Here is a 24,412-nt window from a genome sequence, read left to right as displayed (position 1 = left end):
GAATACCAAGAGCAGCAAATTGTTTCCATGTGGAAAGCCAAGGGCTTTGTGTCCCTGCTGAGACGCTGGAGGGGGGAAAGTACCAGGATTGCATCCCTGCCCGTAGCTGCAGCATCACACCACTGGCTGTCTATGTGCCCATCTAGCTATCTACCTGTCAATCACTGTATAAAGCTGTGACTCAGAAGTTGGCCTCTGCAGTAGCCGATATGCCACAAAGCGGGGGAAGGATTTGCAATAAAATAAATTAAATGGTCTATATTCTATTAACTATTAAATGACTGGAAGCAGACGAAGAAAACAATAAATATACCCTCTTAAAGTAGGCCAGAGTCCCTTTGTACTGTCATTAGTGTGGGTCTTGAGATAGGCTAATAATAAAAATGTGTAACCACGATATAAATCAGTTGTTAGAACAAGCAATGGCAAGGAAGGTCTGTCTGGCACAGCATGCCTCTAGCTTTTGGCTCTGTGGTCAGAGATGAAAGTAGCATTTGGGACCTGCTCAGGCTCTCTGAGTTATTGAATAAAGGACCAAGGAAGGCGATGGATGATAGGCAACGTTGCTATATGGTCCATGAGCCAGTGCCACCTAATGGTGCAGCGTGGAAATGACTTGACTAGCAAGCCAGAGGTTGCCAGTTTGAATCCCCGCTGGTGTGTTTCCCTGACTATGGGAAACACCTCTATCAGACAGCAGCGATATAGGAAAGATGCTGAAAGGCATCATTTCATACTGCGTGGGAGGAGGCAATGGTCAACCCCTCTTGTATTCTACCCAAGACAACCACCGGGCTCTGTGGGCGCTAGGAGTCGACACCAACTTGATGGCACACTTTACTTTACTTACATGAGCCAGTACCATCTGGGGGGACGAATGGTCATTATGATTTCTGACAAGGTCTACACTTGGAAAAGAAGTGATAACACTGCCATACTTTCAGCTTTCAGTGTGTTATGCTTTTATTGTCCTGCCCATCAGGCCTGCAGTGGCCAAATTTGCAATGGTGCTTTAAAAGCTTGGCCAACTGCCCTCCTTGGGCCTCATCCTGTATACATATTTCTTTACTTACTTACTTACTACATATATACTCAGGGCCAGCCCGTTTACTAAGCAGACCTAAGCAGTCGCCTAGGGCACCAGTTCTTGGGGGGCGCAGCCATCACCCTCACAATAGACTGGGAACTTTCTCCCACCGTATCCCCAAAGCAGCAAGGGCTCGTCATTTGCTGGTCCTTCAGCCTCGCAAAGGAGCAGGCCTGCATGGCTCAAGGGAAAGAGGGGGCTCCGCTCTTCTTGGCTGGGTGGGGGCGGGGCAGGGCAGTAGAGTTAAACTTTGCCTAGGGGGCCAAAAACCTTCGGGCTGGTCTTGTTTATATGTCTCTCTCTTTTGCCTTGACGCTCCCAGGTGGCTTACAATTTTAAAAGCTTAAGCCGAGAACAGAACTTACAGAAGAGAAAGAGAGTTTTGATTCAGGTCGGCTTTGCTCCCTTCAGGGGCTGATAAGATGCTTCTCCTGACCTGGGTTCTCTTCTTCTTCCTGCCTAGACCCCTCCTAAAGTGGTGGAGTTTTCCCTTGATGGCAGTGACTTTCACCTTGGCCAATTTGTGTAGTACAGTACAAGCTTACAATGCTGCATGCACCACATTAGGTGCATGAACCGGTGCTTTTCTGGACCTCCAAACCAATCCGGCGGAAGGGGGTTACCTTTAAGGAGCAGGGAGGGTGCTCTTACCCCACTCCGCCTCGTGTCCCCCGCTGGTGCAGGGGGACACGTATCTTCTTGCCGCCCTGGTCATGCTGCCGCCCCGTGCCAGCGATTCTGGGCTCAGCACCAGCAGGGGAAACGAGGCGGAGGTTAGAGCACCCTCCCTGCTCCTTAAAGGTAAACCGCCCCCCTCACTGGACCGGCCATCTGCCGGTTCGTGCACATCCCTACATCACATCATCACATGATTATGTCAGGACATGGGGTAAATTGAACTTGATCTTATTGAGAGGGACGTTGGCACGGCAGCCCCACATGCTTGGAATGTATAATTCCGCCCCTTCTTCCAAGTAAAAGCTTCCGATGAAAGTGTTAAGTCACATTATAGGCTGCCGTGGGAATATACTCCTTAGTAAACCACACCCTCCTGTTTAGCCACTGTGGTGTAGTGCCCTAAGGGAGCTGCGCAATCTAAGCAGGCCTTTGCATGTATATTGATGGCTTTAACAATACACCCTTTTAGGAAGAAGTTAAAAAGCCTGATTTGTGCTGCCTGGGTGACAATTAATGAAGGCTACGGAAACTTTTCAAGGGAGAAATGAACGTTTTCTACGCAATTGCCCAAAAGTAATTGCTAATCTAAATTTGGCCTGTAATAGAAATGCTTGGCTGGGTGGTGGAATAGTGCTTGATTTCTAGAGACGAGCTGGTAAGGGCTCCATCAGTATGACTGGAAATGACAGCTCGAATTTTCTTCCCCAGTTCCTGGTATGTGAGTGGGGGGAGAGATGCACTTTGCACCAGCCCAATGGGCACATCCTTCTATGGCTTTTCTTCTTTCATCTGTTCTAGCTGTGGAAACGGATGCCTGTGAGCCCTGACACAAATCAAGCCCTGTGGCGGATAATCCAGAATAGTTTATGGGGAGGAACAATCTTGCAGAATTCCTTGCTTATGGGACGGAACAGTCTCACAGTCTGTGACTGGGAAGGGAGGAGTAGAATTGCTGAGTACAAGGTCAACATTTCACATCAGAGAAACTGCAGGGATCCGATGACTGTTGGTGTGGCCTTCAACTGAGTATAAGCTTACAATGCGGCATGCACCACATCACATTAGGGATGTGGAATGGTTTGAAATGAAAGGCACATGAAAGGCACACATTTTACTCTGCAGAGCAGTGACTGTAGATAAGGACTACTCCTTTCAAACAAAGAATATGCCTTTGGGACTTCTGTCTAACCTCGATTAATAGTAAAATGGAATCACTGACATTTTCCATTGACCATGTGTTGTTATTAATTTCTATCTATCTATCTATCTATCTATCTATCTATCTATCTATCTATCTATCTATCTATCTATCCATCCATCTATCTATCTACACATACATGTAGGTATACCTACCTGTATGGAGAGAGCTGATCTTGTGGTGGCAAGCATGAATTGTCCCCTTTGCTAATCAGGATCCATCCTGGTTTGCATTTGAATGGGAGACATGTGTGCACTGTAAGATAGTCTCTTTAAGGGATGGGGCTGCTCTGGGACGAGCATGTAGATTCCAAGTCCCTCCCTGGCATCTCCAAGACAGTGCTGGGAGAGACTCCTGCCTGCAACCTTGGAGACGCCGCTGCCAGTCAGTGTAGACAGTGCTGAGCTAGATGGACCAGTGGTCTGGCTCAGTATATGGCAGCTTCCTATGTTCCGATGTCCCTATACCTGAGTGGGTTAGACACTCTTGTTTAATCAAGTAAGTATGAACTGCTAGTGTTTTCCCAGTCAGTTGTACTACCCAGTTATGCGCAATGGCGTAGCCACCATTGCGCAAGGGCAATGCCATGCACCTGGCCTGTGGGGGGCCTGCAAGCTGCCGCGATTGCCACCTCCCCAACCCTTTAGGGTGCTCACCCTAACCTCTCCTAACCCAGCTCTTCACTGGCGCAGCTCTGATCCTAGCAAAAACAGGCGGCCCCTTTAAGCAGACTTTGGGATGAGTGTGGTCTGGCAGGTGGTGAGCAGCAGGGCTGGCGGAGTGGAAGTGGGTGAGGGGAGTGGAGTGGGGAGAGCAGCAAGAGAGGGCTATGTTTCAGATTTTGCCCCCGGGTCACCTCCAACCTTAATTAAATTAATTTATGTTTACTTATTTAATGCATTTTTATACCACCCCATGAGCAAGTCCCTGGGCAGTTCACAATCTAAAAAAACCACAACAATTAAAATAGGAACACAATTAAAACAGTTTAAAATACAGATAAAAACTCTAAAACTTAAAAACTATATACTAAAAGCCGGACTAAACAGGTACATTTCCGGGTCCTTCTTAAAAACATCCAGAGAAGGGGAGGCTCTATTTTTGATAGGAAGCATGCTCCAAAGTCCCAGGGCAACCCTAGAAAAAGCCTGGTTTCAAGTTGCCACCAACCAAGCTGGTGGCAACCACAATCAGACCTTCCCAGATGATCTTAATAGGCAGTGGGGTTCACGAAGAAGGCCTTCTCTTAAATGCTTTGTCCCAAGCCGTTCAGGTCTTTATACGTAATAACCAGCATTTTGTATTCCACCCAGAAACTTATGGCTAGCCAGTGTAGTTCTTTTAAAATGGGTGTGATATAATATCTTCAGGTAACTCCAGAGACCAACCTGGCTGCTGCATTCTGTACCAGCTGCAATTTCCAGACTACATACCTTGCTATATCACTGAGAATACCATATACAGATAATGTAGGCATTAGAGAAAAACAGATTTGTTGCTTGTTCATTTTAGATTTATTTCATGATTGTATACTGTACTTTCTAATATGTCTGTGATTGATGGCAGTGATTTTTGTATGTAGAGGAACCTCAGCAATTCCTCTTACAGCTGTTAGTAAAACTCATTGTGTCTTTCCATATCCATTTCTGTTTCCATTTTCTCTATCCATTGCATTTTTTGGTATCTATTTACTCCAGAGCAGTCACTGCTTTACAGTACAAGTTTACTCAGAAACAAGTCTTTCTGTATCCAGTGGGGATTAGTGCCTAGTATGTGTATTTAGATCTACAGCTTTAAAATAATATAATCTGGAAGAAGGCATGCTTCCACAATATTCTGGTTAATTATGATGATGTGATATATGCCTGTAATCATACATAGTACATACTTTTTCCTCCAGTCACTGTTTAAAATATATTTGGTCTTTCAGACTTATTTTTATATGCAAGACTTAATATATGCCAACTTTCCCCAAGATGTAGATTTAATAAGCCAAAAATTAAGAAAGTTGTGAAAAGGTCTGTGAGAGTCCCAAGGCTGTGATTGTACGTTAGATTGGGAATCTAATGAATCCCAGGGAAATGAATTCAATAAAAGAGGTTTAAGATGCCAGGAACCAAAAAATTAAAGATTATGGCATTTGAAGGGGAGGATTTATGAAACAACGAATCCAGACAAGCAATATATGTTTGCACATGAAAAAGATCCAACCTAAATTACTGCCACAATCCCTAATTTTTATTGCTTCAGTCTTTATTTAATTTGGTTTCCTATATCACATGTGCTGAAGAAAATGACCTGCTGAGGACGTGTGCTTAAGCTACAAAGATGTTCACAACAAAAACAGAGGTGTTTAAATATATAAGAACCATCCGTTCACGATTACAATTTAGGTGCCTTCAATTTTTGCTTGTAGTCTAAACAATATGGAAATCCCAAGTTAATATTTTCATCTTCAATTCTGCCACATATAACCAATACAGACTACATTACCTTAGTTTAAAAAACAGGTCTTCATGTAGCTGCACTTTCCCTGCCTCTGTTGCTTCATCTGGCAGTGAAACGTTTACCAATAAATGTGGCAAAATAGACAGGCGTCATGCTTGAGAAAACTACAGAGAAGATGATAGGCAGTATCTTCAGGTACATTTTTCACACAAGATGCAATGACTGCATAGAATGCACTGCCACAAGTTATGGGGGCTGCAGCAGATTAAAGCCTTTGTCTCAGAGCAAGCTCACATGAGGGAAAGAAATGCTGAATCATCCCTGCTGAGCTGCCCGGCTATTCTGTATTATCGGTAGATTCAAAATGCTGCCACCTCCACCCCTCTTATCAACAGAGCTTGAACCTCCCTGGGCTTGGGGAATCCCAGGGAAAACTCTATTTAGTGATTGGATAAGTACAAAAATCTTCCATGTGCAAGCCTATATGTAGGGATGTAGATGAACCAGTTCAGAGGCCCTTTCCAGGCCTCTGAACCAGTTTGATAGACCGGTGGTTCCGCCAGTTCTAACGTGGGGGGAGGGTGCACTTACACACACCCAACGCTTCGCCCTCCAACACTCAATGTGAAAATAATCTGGTGGGGTGGCAGCATACGTACTTGCTGCCCCATTGATCCCCCAACTGGAAGTAGCCAGAAGTGCCTGGTGTGCATGTACATGTTGCATGCATGCACGACGTCGGGGGATCAACAAGGCAGCAAGGAGGTATGCGGTCACCACGCCAGACTATTTTTACACAGAGCACTGGAGGGGGGAGCGTGGTGGTGGGGGGTAAGTGCACCCTCCCCTGTTCTTAAAGCTATTCCCTCACCATCGGCTCAAAGGGCACTGGTTCTGTGCACACCACTACCTACACGTGGTGAGAAAACGGATAGCTGCTGAACATTTGAGGGCGTGTTTGCACCAGATAAATCCCCCTTCGCCATCCTGCTTTCCTGAGTTAAAAACCAACTGAGAGAGGCTTGTAAAAAGATGGCACCTCTGTTGTGGGGCGATGGCCAGTCGTTTAGATGGCTTAGAAAATGATTAGACACTTTTACAAAGAATAAGTCTATTAACAGCTGTAGCAAGTTTCCTGCACAGAGCAGGCAGTTGGACTAGAAGACCTCTGACATCCCTTCCAAATCTAACATTCTATGCTTCTGTGAGCCATGATAGATAAATGGAACCTCCTTGGACAGAGGTCGGATATCTTGAAGTATCAAATGCTGGTGGCAGGAAAATGACATCACCTTTATGCTGTTTGTGAACGCTCAGAGTATCTGCCCGACTATTGTTGGATACAGGATTAGATAGATTTTGGTTTGTTCCAGCCAGGCAGTTGTATTGTTCTCAAGTTCTTTGTAACTGACCTTATATGAACCTTGGCGGGCTATTGTGTAAGAAATGAGCAGGTCATGAGTGTTTTTGTCTCTTAAATAATTTAGCAACGTGAATTGATTCTGCTAAAATCAATATAGAAATAATAACAATATTTCAGTTCTGTTTTCAGTGAGCAAAAACAAAACTTCAGTCGGCAGCAAGGACATTAACAATTCCTTTTGAAGAAAAATCTAAGGAAGAAACCCAGAAAGGGATAAATGATTATGATGAATAGGGTAATTAATAGGGAATCTATCTTTTACCAAGTATTTGTATTGCTACCGCTATGGACCATAATTTAAAGATTACTGCTTAAAAATCCAAGCAGCAATGATTTTGCAATCATGGGCCCATAAAATGTTTGAGAATTGGCTGGTTGGGATTAGGGAATGCGTAGATTTAAATAAAGTGGCCTGTGATTTATGGTGCAATTTCCCCTGCAGGCCCGCTTTAAAGAAGGGGAAGAGGCTGCTCTATGTAGTTTTTGGAGTGGTGATGATATTCTCTTTAAAGAACTTTGTGCTTACTAAGCAAGGAGGAGAGGGGTGTATGGATGAAATCCCTCCTTCCAATTAAAATAAAAATAAAAGCTGCTGGAGACAGTTTAAGAAATTTCATTAATTTTATGTATTTCTGGCTTTGGACTCTTGGTACGCTGTATTTTTCTGTGGGTGGTTAGTTATGTATTGGTTTTAAATGGTTGGTTCGGAGATATTCTATTTGACTGCCAATCATGATTTGTTAATTGCCTCTGTCTATTGCACCCGGCCTTGGGTTCCAGTTCTGGCCTGGGAGGAAAGCCCGGCGTATGAGTCAAACGGCGCACAGCAGCTCCTTTCCCTTTAGTAAGGCCACTCCGACGTTATGCGCGCAAGCGGGGGCGAATCAGAAGGAAAAGAGGCGGGAGTCTGCACATGCCCAGGGGCAACGTGTCTTGGGTGTGTGTCTGTGTGTGCCTTTTTAATTACTTCACACGTTCATAAGCGAGTCTCAGCCCTTACCAAAAACAAAAACACCACCACACCAAACCCAAATAAAATAAAAGCAAAGAGGCCGAGCAGCAGCTCTTCCAAGGAGGCCCTGCTCTCGCCAGCGCGGCGTTGGAAGGAAAGCGAGGCGCTCGCTCGCTGCCCTCCTCGAGTCATCGTCGCCGAGCCCGTCATGGCGGGCGGAGCCGGAGGAGGCGCAGCCGCCGGGACCAGCGCCCCGCTCTCCCTCCCCGCCTGCCCGCCCTCCTCCTTCCCGCCCAGGCCGGCCGGCCCGGCCCTCCGCCTGCCCCTCAGAGCCGTCGCGTCACGCGGGGCTGGGCCTCAGCGGCGGCGGCGGCGGCGGCGGCGTCGCTCTCGCCTCCTGTCCCGTCTGGAGCGGCGGCAGCACGGGCAAGAACGCGAGGCTGGCGGCCATGGCGAGGCGGCGGGATGCTCCAGGGCTGCCGGTGCCGCCGCCGCCGGCTCAGGCTCGGGCCAGAAGCGGCCGCTCTTCTCGGGGCTCGGCGGCGGCGGCGCTGTGAGGGGGCGCAGCGCGGCCGAAGGAGCCGCAGCCAGCCCGGCAGCGCCTCCTCCTCCTCCTCTCCCTCTCCTGGCGGTGGGCGAAGAAGGGCAACGGCACCCGCCATGGAGGCAGCAGCGTCGTCGTCGTCCGCAGAGCTCCGGCCGCCGGGCACGTCGCTGGGGCCGCTCGCTGCCATCTGCCTGAGTGAGTCGCGACCCACCCGCCGCCACGGGGCGGAGGCAGAGGGACCCTCGGCGACCCCCCGCGCTCCCCTTGTGGTGGCTGCTAGTTTCATTTGGGGGGCATTACGGGCGAGGGAGGGAGGGAGGGAGGGAGGAGAGGCTCCTGGCCAGGTGGGGGAGAAGGACAGGTGGGGGTGGAGGAGGCGCCCTGCAGGGAGGGATGCCCGGCTAGCTGGCTGCGGGTTCAATGGAGGGGGAGAGGGGAAGGCTGGGCAAGCAGGGGTCCGCGGGGGGGGGGGCGCTCACACACGCCAGGCTGCTGCTGCCCCCCGCTTAAGGACTGGGGCGGGGGGAGCCGAACAAGCCACCCAGCAACACACACCTGTGCGGAGACAGCTGGGCAGGCCGAAGGCAGCTCCAGGCTGGGGCTTGCAGGGATCCAGCCTGGGCACGTTGGATGCGCGCTCGCTCTCTCTCTCACACACGCATACACACACACACACGGCTTGAGGGTCTGCAAGCCGGAATGCGCTCTCAGCCTATAGACCCTGGATGCAGCCCGCTCTTTCTCGGACCCTCGGATACCGGTTGCACATCTGTACAGAGCACCTGTGCAGGGCGGCGTGTGGCACGCAGAGCCCTCGCTGGGTGTGTGCTTCTTGGTGCGAGGGTACCGCAGAATGAAGTGACATCAGCTCTGTTTGCTGTGGGGTGGGGGGGATGCATGGCTTTCTGCACCCAGGTCATGCTCCGCATGGCAATGCCTGGTAAGACGGTGGCCATGCTTGCATCTGGGTTTTTTGCTTGTGGCTCATGAGAGCGAGCTGCTGGCTTGTTGCAGCTGGAGGCAGAGGCTTGGGAAAAGTTAGTAGCCTGTAGTAGTCACTCAGGGAAGCCAGGCGAGTGTTTGTGGCTCACTTCTGTCTTCTGAACAAGAGAGTGTGGTTTGTTCTAACAGTCTTCTAGATTAGATTCTGATGAGCATTATTGATGTTCTAATCTACACACACACAAGCATGTTTATCTATAATAACGCACTGATGGTGTTTATTTCTCAGATATATAGAAACTTATTTCAGAATGGAAATAGTTGACTAATTGACAGGAGGAAATAAAGAAAGAAGTAATAGTGCAAATGTAATTTAGCTTAAAGCTGTCACTGCATAAAAATAAAATCTAGCCATCAGCCTGGCCCAGAGTTAAGCAGTTTGGCGTCTGCACAATGTGGTGGCGTGGCAGGTAAATGAACCTGTAAAGGAGATTTCTGGCCCTCATGGGGGTGCCAAGACGTGCATAGAACTTGTTCTTCCTGTGTCCTGAGAATCTTGAGAGCGTCTGAACTTTAAAATGATTTACTGAGCCACTGAACATTGATTATTGATGGACATGCCAGAATGCAGTTCTACCCCTTCCTTTGATCTTCGCTTAGAAAGGCTGATAGGTATAGTGTGGACATTCTGAAAATTTAGCAGTTTGGCTAGTGGCAGTGGCACCCTTAAGCCTGGCCCTTCTTTTGGTGGCGACCTCATCCACAGAAGATGGGATGGATGGCATTTAGCCCGTGCTGATAATCTAGCTGATAATAGTTCAGTTGTGCCAGGATGAAAAATCCTATTTTTGCTTCTTTGCCTGTGTAAGCCACCTCTCACTTTCCCTCTTGCCTACAGCAATCTCTCTCCTTTCACTTTCGCAGCAGGTCTTAACTTATGAAATGTAGATGCGGTACATATATTATTATCAGCCTCAGATTTGTGTTGTCATTGTCCTCTTGACAGTGCTCTTGTCTTTAAGAGAAGGCTTTTAGTCAGTCAGTGGTAGCAAGTTCTTAATGTTCTTACCAGCTCTCTCCCCTAACCCTCCCAGATAAAGATACACTAGAATGGAAGAGATCAATGGAACTTACTCCAGGGTAATTAGATTCTGCTAATCATTTTGTACCTGTCTTGTTCCATTGGTGGAGTGGAAATAAATACCTCTAAGTTGGGTGCTGAGTTGTATGGAAGAAAGAGGAGCTTAAAGAGCAAATAAATCACTATTATTTGAACTGGGGTGGGGGGTGGGGAATGATGTGCAAGGCTCCTTTCCAAATGCCTTTTCGTTTGTCAGAATATGCTTGACATGGTGTGTTTGCGACCTGGAGCCCAGTGGCACGAACAGGAAGCTGCAAGTCTTGACTTCCATATTATAAATGGGAACATGTATAATAACCCTTGTTTGTATTCTAGTGATCCAAACCCAGAATGTTTGCACTCTACCCTGTATCTTTGTTATATTAGCTGTCCCACCACAGCCCAATTTCCCTCTCTCCTGTCACTGAAAGCAGGGCTACTTTGGAGCAGTGTTATGTGGAATGTTGTGAGATGAGGCGTTTTAACTGGGATTAAGTCTGGGACAACTACGGTAGTCTCAGGGCTAGCAGGCCTTGGGCTATGATAAGTGTTCCCTGAGTTTAAACACCCCTCTTTTGGAGCGAGCTCCCTTATGTGCCAGGAGAGAGGTGCCCTTCCCAGTGCATTATGGGGCGAGTCAGCTCCAAAAATGGGGCGTTTAAGTCAGTATCCTGCTTTTGGAACTGGCTTGAAATAAATAAATACCATGTGGCAACTTTGCTGCCACAAAATTTAAACAACAACAAAACCTGTGTCTGTTTTGGGAGCCCCAGTGTGCCTAAGTTTTTGTTTTGTTTAAGTGTGCCTCCAGATGAAAGAGGTTGGAAAACACTGGGCTGAGGGATATCCTACAGCCCTATTTCATAAAAACTTAGTTTCTTGAACCTACAGTTGCCTGTGCAAAGGGAACATGCCTTTCTTGATGTTCCTTGTTAACTGCTGACTTTGGGGAACAGGTTTCCTTTTATTCCAGATGAGAGTCAGGATTTCTGTAATCTCACCCTGTTAATCTGCATAGTCTTAAATATGCTGGAGACCTTCTCTTGGAATCTGGCCCAAATGGGTGTCTGTAGTGACCGTGCCCACAGCTTAGGGTTCTCACTATGACTAATTAACATTGACACACTGTGGGGTCCTTGCTGCGGCAGGCTTCTCATCTGTGGGATGTATTTGCTCCTGATATTATTTATTTATTTCGTTAAAATATTTCTATACTGCCTGACATGTGCATCCCTAGGCAGTGTACATAAGTTAAAATACATTAGAAAAACAGGATAAAATAATTAAAACAATTATGATATAAAATCAGTTTAAATTAAATTAAAAGTCTGAGAAAACAAATGCATTTTAAGGGCTTGCCTCATCTTTAAAAATGTTTCAGGACAGTTTTAATTTATTCATTTTTTGTCGGTGCCCAATCTCAAATATATGTTTCCTTTCTCCATTTCCTCTCTTAAAATCCATTTTAAGGGGAACTGTAATGTCACAATAAAGGTAAAGTTGCGCTGTTGAATTGGTGTCGACTCTTGGTGACCACAGAGCCATGTGGTTTTCTTTGGTAGAATACAGGAGGGGTTTGCCATCTCCCATGCAGTATGAGATGATGCCTTTTAGCACCTTCCTATATCGCTGCTGCCCGATTTAGGTGTTTCCATAGTCTGGGAAACATACCAGCAGGGATTCAAACCGGCAACCTCTTGCTTGCCAGGCAAGTTATTTCCCTCCTGCGCCATTATACAAACTGAATAGCAAGTGGCAGGGGATGTTTCATTTGTCATGGAAATTTGAAACTGAGTTGAGGGCCAGTCCAGGCATCCCATTCTGGTTCTCAAAAACATAGTCTGAAGTGGGTTTGAGAGCTGTAGTTGGTAGGCAGCTGGTGAAGGCAAATAATAATTTGCTCCATTTAGACATCATAGCAAACAATTCATGTATTGATTATTTGAAAGAACGTCTAGGCTGCCTTTCAGCTAAAGCTTCCAAGGTAGCTAGAAAAGAATAACACCACAGTTTAAAGCAAATCAAGTTGAAATATAGAACAGTAAAATAGTAGATAAAAGCAGCAGTGAAATGGCAGTAAAACCAGCAATAAAACACGACCAGCAATAATACCAGGAACCACAGAAATAAAATTATTGGCTAAAAGCCCAGGTGAATAAGAGTGTCTTCATCTGGCACGGAAAAGCCAAAAGAATTGATGCCAGCCAAGTGTCCTTTAGTAGAGCATTCCACAATGCTCTGTCTCTGGTTGCCACTCACCTCACTTCTGCAGGTGGCACCACCTCTGCCTCTGATGCGGAGCTTAATGAATAGACAGGTTTGTGTATGGTTAGAACAGTCCAGGAAAGGAAGCAGGGAATCCATGTGCAAGAGGGAGGAAGTGCCATCAGCCAAAATAACTCAGTTGGGACAGTGAGACTGAAGAGCTAAAGGTCTCTGGTTCGATCCCAGGTTTGTTCAGATCCTTTTGGGGAGGAGAGCTGGTCTTGTGGTGGTGAGTATAAGTTGTTGCCTTTGCTAAGCAGGGTCTACCTTGGTTTGCATTTGTATGAGTGACTACATGAGCACTGTAAGATGTCCCCTTAGGAGAAAGGGCCATAACTCAGTGGAAGAACAGATCCCTGGTTGGGCTGGGAGAGACTCCTGCCGGGTGATCCCTCTAAAGCGTGTGCACATGTGTGCATGCACAATTTTTAAAAATATTCGCTCAGTTAATTTTAGATCCAGCTCAGATTGAATCAGGATGGTCCCACTCTGAATGCACATGCGCGCACACACTGCCTTGATACTGCCGCCCAGAACAAAATTCATTCTGCACACAGATGAAAAAAATTAGAGAGAACTCTGCTCCTGCCTGAAACCTTAGAGAGCTGCTGCCTGTCAGTGTAGACAATACAATAGATGAACCAATGGTATGACTCGGTGTAAGGCAGCTTCTTCTGGTCCTTTGTAAGTTGAGAGCACATGACCCTGCAACACATACCCAATCCTCTACACTTCGGGGGATCAGAATGGGTCATCTGAACTGGATCTCTGCCTTTTATATCTCATTTGCCATTTTAGTCGCTGCACTTTATCCTTTTTAGCTGGTTAGGTCTTGCCTCTTCTTTCTCATATAAGACTGGAAGGCTTTTCTTAATGAGTGGTCAGTCAAAAAGCTGGCAGCCATTCTGACATCAGTACACTTGGAAAATCTGAGCAGAGCAACAAGGAGAAGGGAAGAACTGAACAAGAATGGCAGATTCAACTTGACAGAGGTATCCTCGAATGAGGTGGATATCTCATAGGGCATGGCATGCTAGCATTGAGGCTTATTAACCTGGTGCCACTGCAGTGCCTGCAGGAATCAGCATAAACTGTGAAACTAATGGGATAATGACTCGGGATCAGCATGTGCATTAACTGTATAATACAATAATATTTTAATGGGTAATGTTAATTAATAACAATTAAGGGAGCCATCTCCTGCAGCTTGCAATTCCAAGCTTCATCTCTAGCAATTTGGAAAATGCAAGAGACAATTTTGCAACTTCGTGTCCTCACTACTTTCAAGCCTTTCATCACTGCACCCACTGTAATTTTGCCAGTTCTGCAAGACTAGTTTGGAGTCAGGTGACACTGACAGCTCTACTTGTTGACTCCTTTTGTCTTTAGGCCCAAGTCCTCATGAGCTACAGAAGGATACTTGAATACCGCAGTGTGTGTGTGTACGTGGACGAACAGCAGAGTTTCCCAACATTGTGCAATCTTAGTGGATAGATCTGTCAGTAATTGACAAATAATGTTATAATAATGATAATAAAGTAATTATATATGCTACTTTTTCATGCTCTTTAAGCTTCTTTCCACACCCAATTATTTGCGCTAGTGTGATCCTAATAGTCTCTTGTGGATATGATTTTTTTAAAAAAATTGTTGGGTAAGATCTCCATCCTGACAAATTTTAAGCTTTTGCACTTAGGCCTGAGGGCATATATAGTTACATAGCTATGCATAGCATTGATCCCTTATTAAAATACTCTATGTATGGCTTGTCATATGTCTTCCTGTGACCAAACAGGTTGCTTTGTCTTCAGCTGTTTTGTTTGATAAGTGATAGTTGTTTGAATCTTTAATAGATAGCAAAGGTGTATAATTTATTTGTTTAAATGCTTATTATTTATCCAGTACTTTCTTTGGAGCATTCAAAGTGCTCCACATAGATTATTTGAGTAATCCTAACCCTACTAACCCAATAATCCAGTAATATACTATTTTCAGTAATCCTAACCCTACCTTGTAAGGTAATCTTAATCTCTACTGCAAATGGGAACAATGGGTTTTTCAAGGACACATGGGAACCAGGGAACTTGCCAACCCACAGCTCACACTCTTAGATGCAGTTCAGATTTAAAGCTAAACCATGGTGGATGAGCTTTGGGGAGCTATGGGTTTCTGTACTTCCCTCTCCTCCTCTATCATTTATGTAAGAAGAGGAGAGTAAAAGCTTCAGCTTTTGCTTTAGCCCAAACTCTGTCCCCCATGTTCTGTGTGAACATGTTGTTGTTCCATATCGTGTATGAACGTGGGGAGCTGTCATTGGTTCAAACTCTGGTTTGTTAACAAGCCAAGAGCCAGTTCCCACGAACATGGCCCAACCATGCGAAGAGAGGCAGGGAGTGTCGAGAACTCATCCACCTTGATGTCACTGAAGAACAAACATCCTGACACACTGATGGGGCATCCTTTAATCATGTGTGGGGGCTGTTCATCCAAATGACCCCTAAACACACTCCAAAATCCTGTTCAAACAGTGCTTGGGGTCTTGAGGCCTTTGACCATTCTGGCTGGGAATGATGGGAATTGTAGGCCGGCAACATCTGAGGACATGAGTTTGAGAAGCCCTGCTTCAAGGCATAGGACTATCTGAATTATGAGTGGAACCTTGTGCTTGGTGGGCAAGCATGCATTTTAAATATAAGTTTTGTTGCAGAGATAAATTGCTACTGTCACTACTGTAATATGTGACCTTGTTTGTTTGTGTCTCTTCCAAACAGTGAATCTCTTTTTGTCTGGGAAAATTGAAAGTGCTGTCCCGTCATTAGGTAAGATACTTATGTTTCAGCATTTGAATTTCATTTTCTTGGTGAAATCTGAGAAATCCCTTTCAATAAAGTATCGTATTGAGAAAAACAAGTTGCCCTTGAGTATGCCAGACAGTGCAGTGTCCTGATCCTCCTGCATATTCCCCTTATAGATTGTATAATCTAGATTGTGAATGGCCTTGGTCTTATTCTGTTGTTTCTCATGCCACTGGGGACAGAGAGAGAGAGAGTCCCCTAATTTAATTATAGACTATAGTCCTTCTGAAGAACTATTGAGATGCAGTAAGTGATGCCGGAGTAAAGCCTAGACTATTTAAGATCCTTATTTTCATTCAAGATAGATCAGCACTCTCATTGTAGACTGTGTTTTTGTTTATGTTAGCATAAAATTGCAGAAAGGGACATTGTTGATGTGTGTGTGTGTGGGGGGGGGAGATGGTATCTGTATCAGAGATCCAGTGCAGTGTATTGGTTAGAGCAGGGGTAGGCAACACGTAGTTCAGCAGCATCTGGAGAGCCACAACTCCCATCATCCACAACTGTAATAAATCGTGACTGGGGTGATGGGAGTTGTAGTTCAGCAACATATGGAGAGCTGCATGTTGCATACCCATGGATTAGAGCATGGGTTTTCAAACTTGGGTGCCCAGATGTTGTTGAACTACAACTCCCATCATCCCCAGTGAGATGGCCAACAGTACCCAAGTTTGAAAACCTTTGGGTTAGAGCAGGGTTTCTTAACCTTGGGTCCCCAGATGTTGATGGACAGCAACTTCCATCATCCCCAGCCACAAAAGGTATGGCTGGGGAATGATGAGAATTGTAGTTTAACAACATCTGGGGACCCAAGGTTAAGAAACCCTGGGTTAGAGTGTCATACTGTTTGATTAATTAAAACTTATATGAACGCTGAAGGCAACTCATAATGAGTTAAAAATAAATAGGTAAACACAAAAACCACACCTTCCCAGGAGTACGGAAAGACCAGTGTGTCCTGAGAGGAAGACAAGAAAGGATGTGCTCAGGTGAGGGAGCTGAGCTCTTGTCCTCAGCTCCTGAAAAGACCATCAGCCTGAGACATTTTATTAATCTTCTGTAATTTGCTTCTTTTAATATTGTAAACTGCTTTGGGTGCCTTTGTCAAGGCAGAAAGGCGGTATAAAATGTAGTAAATAAATAATAAACAAAATGAAGTTTACAAGCAACAAACAAACACACAGCACATAATTTATCTCTTGAATTCTCTGCCACTGGATGTGGTGATGGCCACCAGCTTGGATGGTTTTAAAAGGGACTTGGACAAATTCATGGAAGACAAATTTATCCGTGGCTACTAGTCCTGATTGGTATAGGCTGCCTCCAAGTTTAGAAGGATGTCTCTGCATACCTGTTGCAAGGAAGCCACAGTGGGAAAGGGGGCTTGCCTTCATCTCCTGCTTGTGGGCTTCCCAGCGGCATCTGGTGGGCCTCTGCGGGAAACAGGCTGCTGGACTAGATGGGCTCTTCTGATGTTCCTATGGGGTAGGAAAAAAATGTCACAAATAAGTCAGCATTCAGAAAGGACAAATTCCCCAGTGTAGCCGGCCTTGCACAACTTGTGATGCTACCCAAGAGATGCTGCATTGTGGTTGACAACATCCGTCCCCCCAGCTTTTAGCCCCAAGCAGGGGGAGAACCTCACAACTTTAGCAAGTCACTGATCAACCACCATATCTGGTAAGTTGGCTTGGCTTGAAAGGTCACAAATTGTGACCCTTTAAGCTAGCAGTAAGCAGACTATGACAGCAATGTGCTCAAAATGAAGTATTCCAGTCTGCATACCTTCTTAATAAAGGTGTTTGAAATCCAAAAGCAATAACGAGGCAACAAACCTCCAGGGTTGTGGCAGCTGAGAAAAATGTTACGGCTCTGTAAAGAATAAAATGACTGAAGGTTGCACATCTGTTTAGGAGAGGAGATAAAAGCCAACCATGTTCCAGGAAAACTGGTCTTGAAAACAATGTCTTTGTTATTTGACATTGGCTATAAATTTTTTTCTAGTGGTTCGAGGTGTCTCTAGCAGGTTTGTTAGGGGGCTTTCAGCATGACCTTTTCCTTTGGGCAGATTGGTGCAAAGTTCTTTATCATATGCTTTTGGCAGGCTCATTTAGGGCTATTGATCCTTTCCTAGAAAATTGTGTTGAACCAATCAAAGCTGTTGAGGCAAAATGTGCATTTAACGTTTAACCCTAAGCATTTTGTTCTCACCGTTGACAGCTGCTTGCAGTGGAAAACTGGAACAGCATACCGAGCGACGTGGGGTCATCTATAGCCCTTCCTGGCCACTAAACTACCCTCCAGCCATCAACTGCAGCTGGTATATTCAAGGTGATCGTGGAGATGTGATAACAATTAGGTAGGAGTGATGATGTCTATTTCCTCTTTTAAAAATACAGTAATTCTTTGCTAAAATGGGATTTTAGGTCCAGCAGAGTAGGCCAACTCAAGTTTGTGGGTGAAGGAGCTTTATTTTGCCCTTCTTCCAGGGAGGTAAAAATGGTGGTGTTTTTAAGCCTTGTTCTCTGTTACAGGGATTCCCAGATGTTGTTGACTACAGTTCCCATAATTCCCAGCCAAAGTCCATTGCAGCTGGGGATGATAGTCAACAACATCTGGGAATCCCTGCACAGGGAACACTGATCACAACAGCCTTGAGATGTAGGCTAGGCTGTGAGATAGTGATGCTATTCCCACGATCAGTAGGAAGTGGGCTAAGGGAACCTAGTCCATTTTCTACTGATAGTCGGAACCACTATCGCAGGCAAGCCCGGTGGTTCCAAAGTGGCTAGCCCAACTAATTCCCTCTCCCCTTAAACGCGGTCAACGGAGTGAGCGCAATGTTAACCTCACTTTTTTGCTTGTGTGCTGCTGTGGCACATGGCGACACAAGAGTAGACCCCTAACCATGTGGCCCCCGGAAGTTTCAAGATGCCTTGCGCGAGCGTGCAGAGCATCCTGGAGAGACCCCCGAGCCCAGGAGGCTGCTTGCAGCCTCCTGGTCAGGGCTCTACTCATGCATCGCCGTGCTTCGCGGCGACACACAAGCAGAACGCTGTTAACGGAGCACTCGCTCCGTTAACCTTGGCTAAGGGGAGGGGTAGTTTTGGCGGTTTGCTGCTGGGAGCCGAGTGGCAGCACACGATCACCAAAAAGCGGGCTAGGCTTCCTTAGCCAGCTTTTTGGCGATCGTGATAACTGCCTCAGTTTTTGATTGTGTGAATGACCTCAATTACTTATTCAAGGGCACCTGAGAAATAGTCACCCCATTCAGTTATGCTGGCCAAACCATGGTTTTGGGCTTGTATTCTCAACTCTGAGCCACGTCTCATGATTGGTGAGACCTGGTTTGGTGAGCTGAGTGGGCAGGGAGCCCTGGGGGGCTGGATCGGCCGCCCACACGATTGCCGGCTCTGTGACCCAGAGGCAGGCCTTTTCTGTAGCCGCTCCTGGACTGTGGAATGCGCTCCCTGCAGACATCCGTAATTTGAATTCTTTATTGGAATTTAGGAGAGCCCTAAAGACTTAGCTGTTTGGCCTGGCCTTCCAGTGCTCTTAAATTGTTTGAAAGGGTCTTTGATGTTTGTGAACTGCGCTGAGCTATTTTGTAAGGGCGGTCTAAAAATTGAACAAACAAACAAATATATAAAAATAATATTATTTGATTTCTATACCACCCTTCCAAAAATGGCTCAGGGCGGTTTACACAAAGAAATAATAAATAAATAAGATGGATCCCTGTCCCCAAAGGGCTCACAATCTAAAAAGAAACATAAAAAATTTGAAATTCCCCTCAATTTCACAAGTGGCAGGTGTAGTGCTGTGCACTTACACAACTTTCATTTACCACACTGGTGCCTGTGCAGGAGAACTTCTCAGAAGGTTGTTGAGAAGTTCCTCTTTAGCAGAGGAGGACTTTTTCTGACCTGCCTATGATGCCTGTCCTTGTCGCCCAGCTTAAAGCTTCCCCTAATGAAAGCAAAGCCAGAAAAGACCCTCCGAAGCCTTGCAAATCCGACCTTTTGTGCCTGGCATATGGTTGCACATCATGCCAGTAGCTGAGCTGGCAATACAACCAAGACTTTCTAGCTTTCCACTTCCTTGTTCTAAACAGTTAAGCCAAATGTTTTTAATGAGCCAATTAAGGTTTTAGCGGTGTTCACAGTCTGCCTCTGTGTTTACAGAGACTAGCAAACAACAGTGACTTCTCTAGTTTAATTGGCTGATATAGTTGCTTTACTAATGGTGTCCATGATTTTTTTGGTCTCCTCCCCTTGACTTCTAATGTATTTGCTGGCAGGGGAGACACACTAGACTTCCACCTTCTGATTTCCCAACATTTGATTTAGGGCTGCAAACTTTAATCAAGGATGCTACAATTGATTAGTCAACAAATGCTTTAGTTGATTAATTGGTAGGTGCCAATTTTAATTAGCTGGGCTGCAAGCTAAGAACACTGTTGTTGTTCTTTTTTTCCAAGACCTTTTGAGTTCTGGTGTGTAGTTGTTACATGGAATGAGAGAGAAAAGATCAAAGTTGGCCTTAAGCTTCCTTCTAACAAGTAATGATAGCTTATATGTAGCTAGGACCCCAGGAACCCTTCCCACATGGCAGAGTTGATCTTTCAGCAAAGTGCCATGTTGACAAAAATAAACTTTAAAAACAATTTACTGTGTTGATCCCCCCCCCTCCCCCAAGTACTGACATTATAGGACTTTAAGTTAAAACCTCTCGTGTGGATCAGCACTGAGAACTGTAGTCCTGAACTGATGCCGTCTTATCCTTCTTAAAAAATTTAATCCCAGAAAAAGAAATAAGCAATGTGGGTATTTTGTACAAGAAATGAAAACTCTCCTAAGAATACTCTCCCCACCGAGAATACCTCAGTATTTGTTAATTGGCTTTATGTCGGTCATAAATCTTTGTGTTGAATTTGCAATGGAGGAGTTACTCAGTGGCGGCTGGTAGTTCCTAGGACTGGCAGGGGGATGGGGGCGCTAGGCAGAGCAGGTGATGCATGGAGTCATAGGTAGTGAGAGGTGGAGCCAGTTGTGGGCAGCTGTGGAAGTGGAGCCGGGACTAGGTGCGTGCCTTAGCAATAAATGTCAAGATAAAATAAATAAAGTGTAGATTTGTAGCGAACGAGTGGGATCAAAATACAAACATGTGTACACAAGCATACAGATCTTAATTGCTCGTGAGCAGAGATACAGAGAAATATGGAAAACAGTTGTTTTATAGTGCTTAACAGGACTACAGTAGTGTGTAGATTTGTATCTAACGTGGCAGGATCAAAACACAAGCACGCGCACACACATGAAAAGAACTGTACAAGCCACAAGTAAAGCACAGTCCAGCTACAAAAGGCTGCTTCTGTGGAGAGTAAATGTATTCCAAAGTCACCAGGGCAGCTCTATCTGCCTGATTATTTAAAAAAAATGAATACTACTAATAATAAACAACAGGACAGAACTCTGAGCCAGAGGGGTGCAGTGGTTAGTGTGCTGGATAGTTCAAATTCCCATTCAGCACTGGGTGACTCTGGGACAGTCACTTCTATCTCAGCATAACCTTCCTCATAGGGCTGATGGGAGGATAAATGTAACCATGTGCACCACTCTGGGCTTCTTGGAGGAAGCACAGGCTATACATGTAAAAGTAAGTAAATCTATATAAGTCACAGGTAAAGCAGAGACCAGCTACCTAATGGCGCAGCGGAGAAATGACTTAACAAGCCATAGGTTGTCAGTTCGAATCCCCGCTGCTACCTATATCGGGCAGCAGCGATGTAGGAAGATGCTGAAAGACATCATCTCATTCTGCGTGAGAGATGGCAATGGGAAACCCCTCCTGTATTCTACCAAAGAAAACCACAGGGCTTGGTGGTCTCCAGGAGCTGACACATTGACTCGATGGCACACTTTACCTTTAAAGCAGAGACCAGCTACAAAAGTGGAGAACAAATGTTTTCTGAAGTTACAAGGGAAGCTCTGCCCGCCTATTTAAAAAATGCAAACGTGAATAATAGGAAAACCACAAGTTTTTCAATTATGCTTGCTGCAGCTTTGAACCATCTCCTGTAACTGGATAACCAGTGTGGTGTAGTGGTTAGAGTGTTGGACCAGGACCAGGGAGACCTGAGTTCAAATCCCCATTCAGCCATGAAACTCACTGGGTGACTCTGGGCCAGTCACTTCTCTCTCAGCCTAACCTCCCTCACAGGGTTGGTGTGAGGAGAAACATAACCATGTACAATGCTCTGGGCTCCTGGAGGAAGAGCAGGATATAAATGTAAAAATAAAAAACTTAGGGAACACCATGGGAAGCAAAGATGCATGGGGACACCCTCTCCCTACTCCATGCCTGCTGAACAGCTGGGTGCCACTCTCTGCCCACCTTGGGTGTCCACCACTTAGCCTGGCTGGCCATTCCAGCAAGCAACAAATGTTTTTATAGCGATTACTTCCTTAATCCTTGCCAATGAACCATAACTCCCAGTGGTCATATTAATGTTACAGATACTGGCCACAATCCATGGGAAAACCTGGTTAGCTCACTGCATAGCAAATTGATTTTTCAAATTATTTTCCAATAATTTGAAAAGCAGTTTGGACTCAGAAATCTACATATATGCCCTAAAAGATCTTTCTGGCTTCTTATGCCACTTTGTAATCTAATTAGTTCAGTCTTACCGTTTGCTGTTCCTTCCTTTGTTTTATGGCATGCCATTTTGGGTATGGGCCGGATTGGATCAGAGAGCAAGGGAGAGAAAGGAGAGGTTGCATTCCTCCCCTCCAAACACACACAATCAAAGAAGTCAGCAAAATATCACACTTACCAACGGCCGGCCAGCCTATCTGCTCTCTCCTCTAACTAAAATGGTGATGAGGTTTTTCTGAGTAACTAAAAGAAAAAGACTTCGCCACCCTCTGGGCGCTGATTGGCTGCCTGAGGATTCAATCAGCTTAGTCCCTCTGATAAGTTTATAGGGTGGTCCTAGGACCGCCCACTTTGCAAAATCAAAAGTGAGCCTGCTTATTGGCTCCTGTCTTATGAATATTAATATTTTAAAAGATCTGGGGCTTTTCATCTGTTCTTTGAGGTTGGTGTTATCATTGCTCACCTCACAACTCTTAAAGCAGCAGCAAGCTTCAGGCAAGAGCAGCAGGGAACAACAGAAGGAGGCAGTGGGCACACAAAAAGGAGGCAGAGACAACATGGCTGACTGATAAATTTAAGGTGAGTGCCGCCCGCTCTGCCCATAGATAAGATCCGCCTCTATCTCTTTGTGTTCTTTTCCAAGTGATGCCATCTCAAAGTCTGCCTTTAGGGTGAGTCTGAGGGATATCAATGGAATATACCTCCCCCCCCCCAACTATCAATGTATCTCTCCTGTTATTTTTGTGTGTTTCTCTGGAAAAAAATAGTGATTCTCCCTTCATTTGTGCTTTTGTTGTTGTTGACAGTTTTAAGAACTTTGATTTGGAGGACTCTTTAAAATGTTCAGTAGACTGGCTGATGATTGGTCCATCTTCCAAGCGGGAAGAATACAGAGTGTGTGGATCCTTCATCCCGCCTTCTTTCATATCTGCCAGGGATCACATCTGGATATTTTTCCACTCGGATCCGTCAAGTTCAGGGCAGGCTCAGGGATTTCGCCTTTCTTACATCCGAGGTAAAAGCTCTGTTTGGCTTTAATGACTCTTATTTATCCAGCGCTGCTTTGCTAACTTGGATAACAAGCCTCGTTTATCTTATCTATCACATTTCTACGTGTGGTGTATATGGGGGATTATCCTCTTTTATCCTCACAAAAAAATTGACCCAGTTCAGACCAATGTTTATCTAAACACTGGGAGCAGTCATTTGTTTTAACAAAACAAAAGCAAACCAGGATCAAACCGTGGTTTAATATTGTGGTTCGTTAACAAATCACAGTGTCCAGCTATGCGCCTCTTTTTCAGCCCAACCCAGTCTGATGTGGGTTGTAGACTTGTAGACCTAGCCTCAGAGTGGAGATGGGGACAGGGTTTAGTTTCACCTCGTTCCTCCTCTGTCCCTGGCTGTCTGTTCCTTGTACTGGCCTCTCTCCGGAAGTTCTCAGTACTTGCCACCAGCCTCCTTCTCATCCTCTGCCAGTCCTTTATAAGCCTCTCCACATGATATGCACTGCCCTCCCCCAATTATGGGGCCAATGCTCCCTTTTATTCCCCTTGATTTCTCATTCCCTCCAGCTGCTGCTTCTGCCTTGGTCTTGTGATAGCAAGCGTGACTTGTCCCCCTAGCTAAGCTGGGTGCGCCCTGATTGCATCTGAATGGGAGACTTGATGTGTGAGCACTGCAAGATACTCCCTTTAGGGGATGGATCCGCTCTGGGAAGAGCAGAAGGTTCCAAGTTTCCTCCCTGGCATTTCCAAGACAGGGCTGCGAGAGATTCCTGCCTGCAACCTTGGAGAAGCCGCTGCCAGTCTGTGAAGACAATACTGAGCTAGATAGACCAATGGTCTGACTCGGTATATGGCAGCTTCCTATGTTCCTGTGCCTTCCCTCTTCCCACTCAGACCCCCTCCCTTCGGGAGGTGTGCTGTCGACGTTATCTCCGCACACCTCCCTGCCGGCCTTCTCAGGGCTCGGCATACTCCCTGCTGTCTTTGTGGCCAGCACCTGGAGCTGCTGTAGCCTGCTGGGGCTCAGCAGGGCCGCTCCCCCACCCTTCAGCTGTTCTCCCTCTGCCTCCTGGCTGCAGCCCATCCTCGCCTCTGCGGCCGGCCTCACGTCTTTGGAGGTAAGGCTGTCTGGCAGGATCGGACACACGGTGCCTGGAGTTTGGAAATAACAGGGAACTATGGTTAGTAAAGTTCAGTCCTCTCCTGCACGCATGAAAAAAGCCTGGTGAG

General features: G+C 45.8%; 1 protein-coding gene across 9 annotated transcripts in view; it reads left to right on the top strand.

Moving 5' to 3' along the window:
• Positions 1 to 8,002: 8,002 nt before the first annotated feature.
• The window catches only part of LRP3 (LDL receptor related protein 3), a 46,361-nt gene continuing 29,951 nt past the window's right edge, over positions 8,003 to 24,412 (top strand). For 7 of the 9 annotated variants that reach the window (XM_053271050.1, XM_053271052.1, XM_053271048.1 and 4 more), the window contains exons 1-4: positions 8,017 to 8,528; positions 15,432 to 15,479; positions 17,736 to 17,874; positions 22,982 to 23,190. In XM_053271050.1, coding sequence (XP_053127025.1) covers positions 8,252 to 8,528; positions 15,432 to 15,479; positions 17,736 to 17,874; positions 22,982 to 23,190 — 673 coding nt within the window. In that variant the 5' untranslated portion in view covers positions 8,017 to 8,251. Of the gene's footprint in view, positions 8,529 to 15,431; positions 15,480 to 17,735; positions 17,875 to 22,981; positions 23,191 to 24,412 lie in introns of all 9 variants that reach the window. The other 2 variants (XM_053271053.1, XM_053271045.1) reach the window with 2 other exon arrangements.

Source organism: Hemicordylus capensis, chromosome 9 (assembly GCF_027244095.1).
Source record: "Hemicordylus capensis ecotype Gifberg chromosome 9, rHemCap1.1.pri, whole genome shotgun sequence".
Taxonomy (NCBI): domain Eukaryota; kingdom Metazoa; phylum Chordata; class Lepidosauria; order Squamata; family Cordylidae; genus Hemicordylus; species Hemicordylus capensis.
The sequence above is the reverse complement of the archived record's forward strand: the minus strand, read 5'-3'. Positions and strand labels throughout refer to the sequence as shown.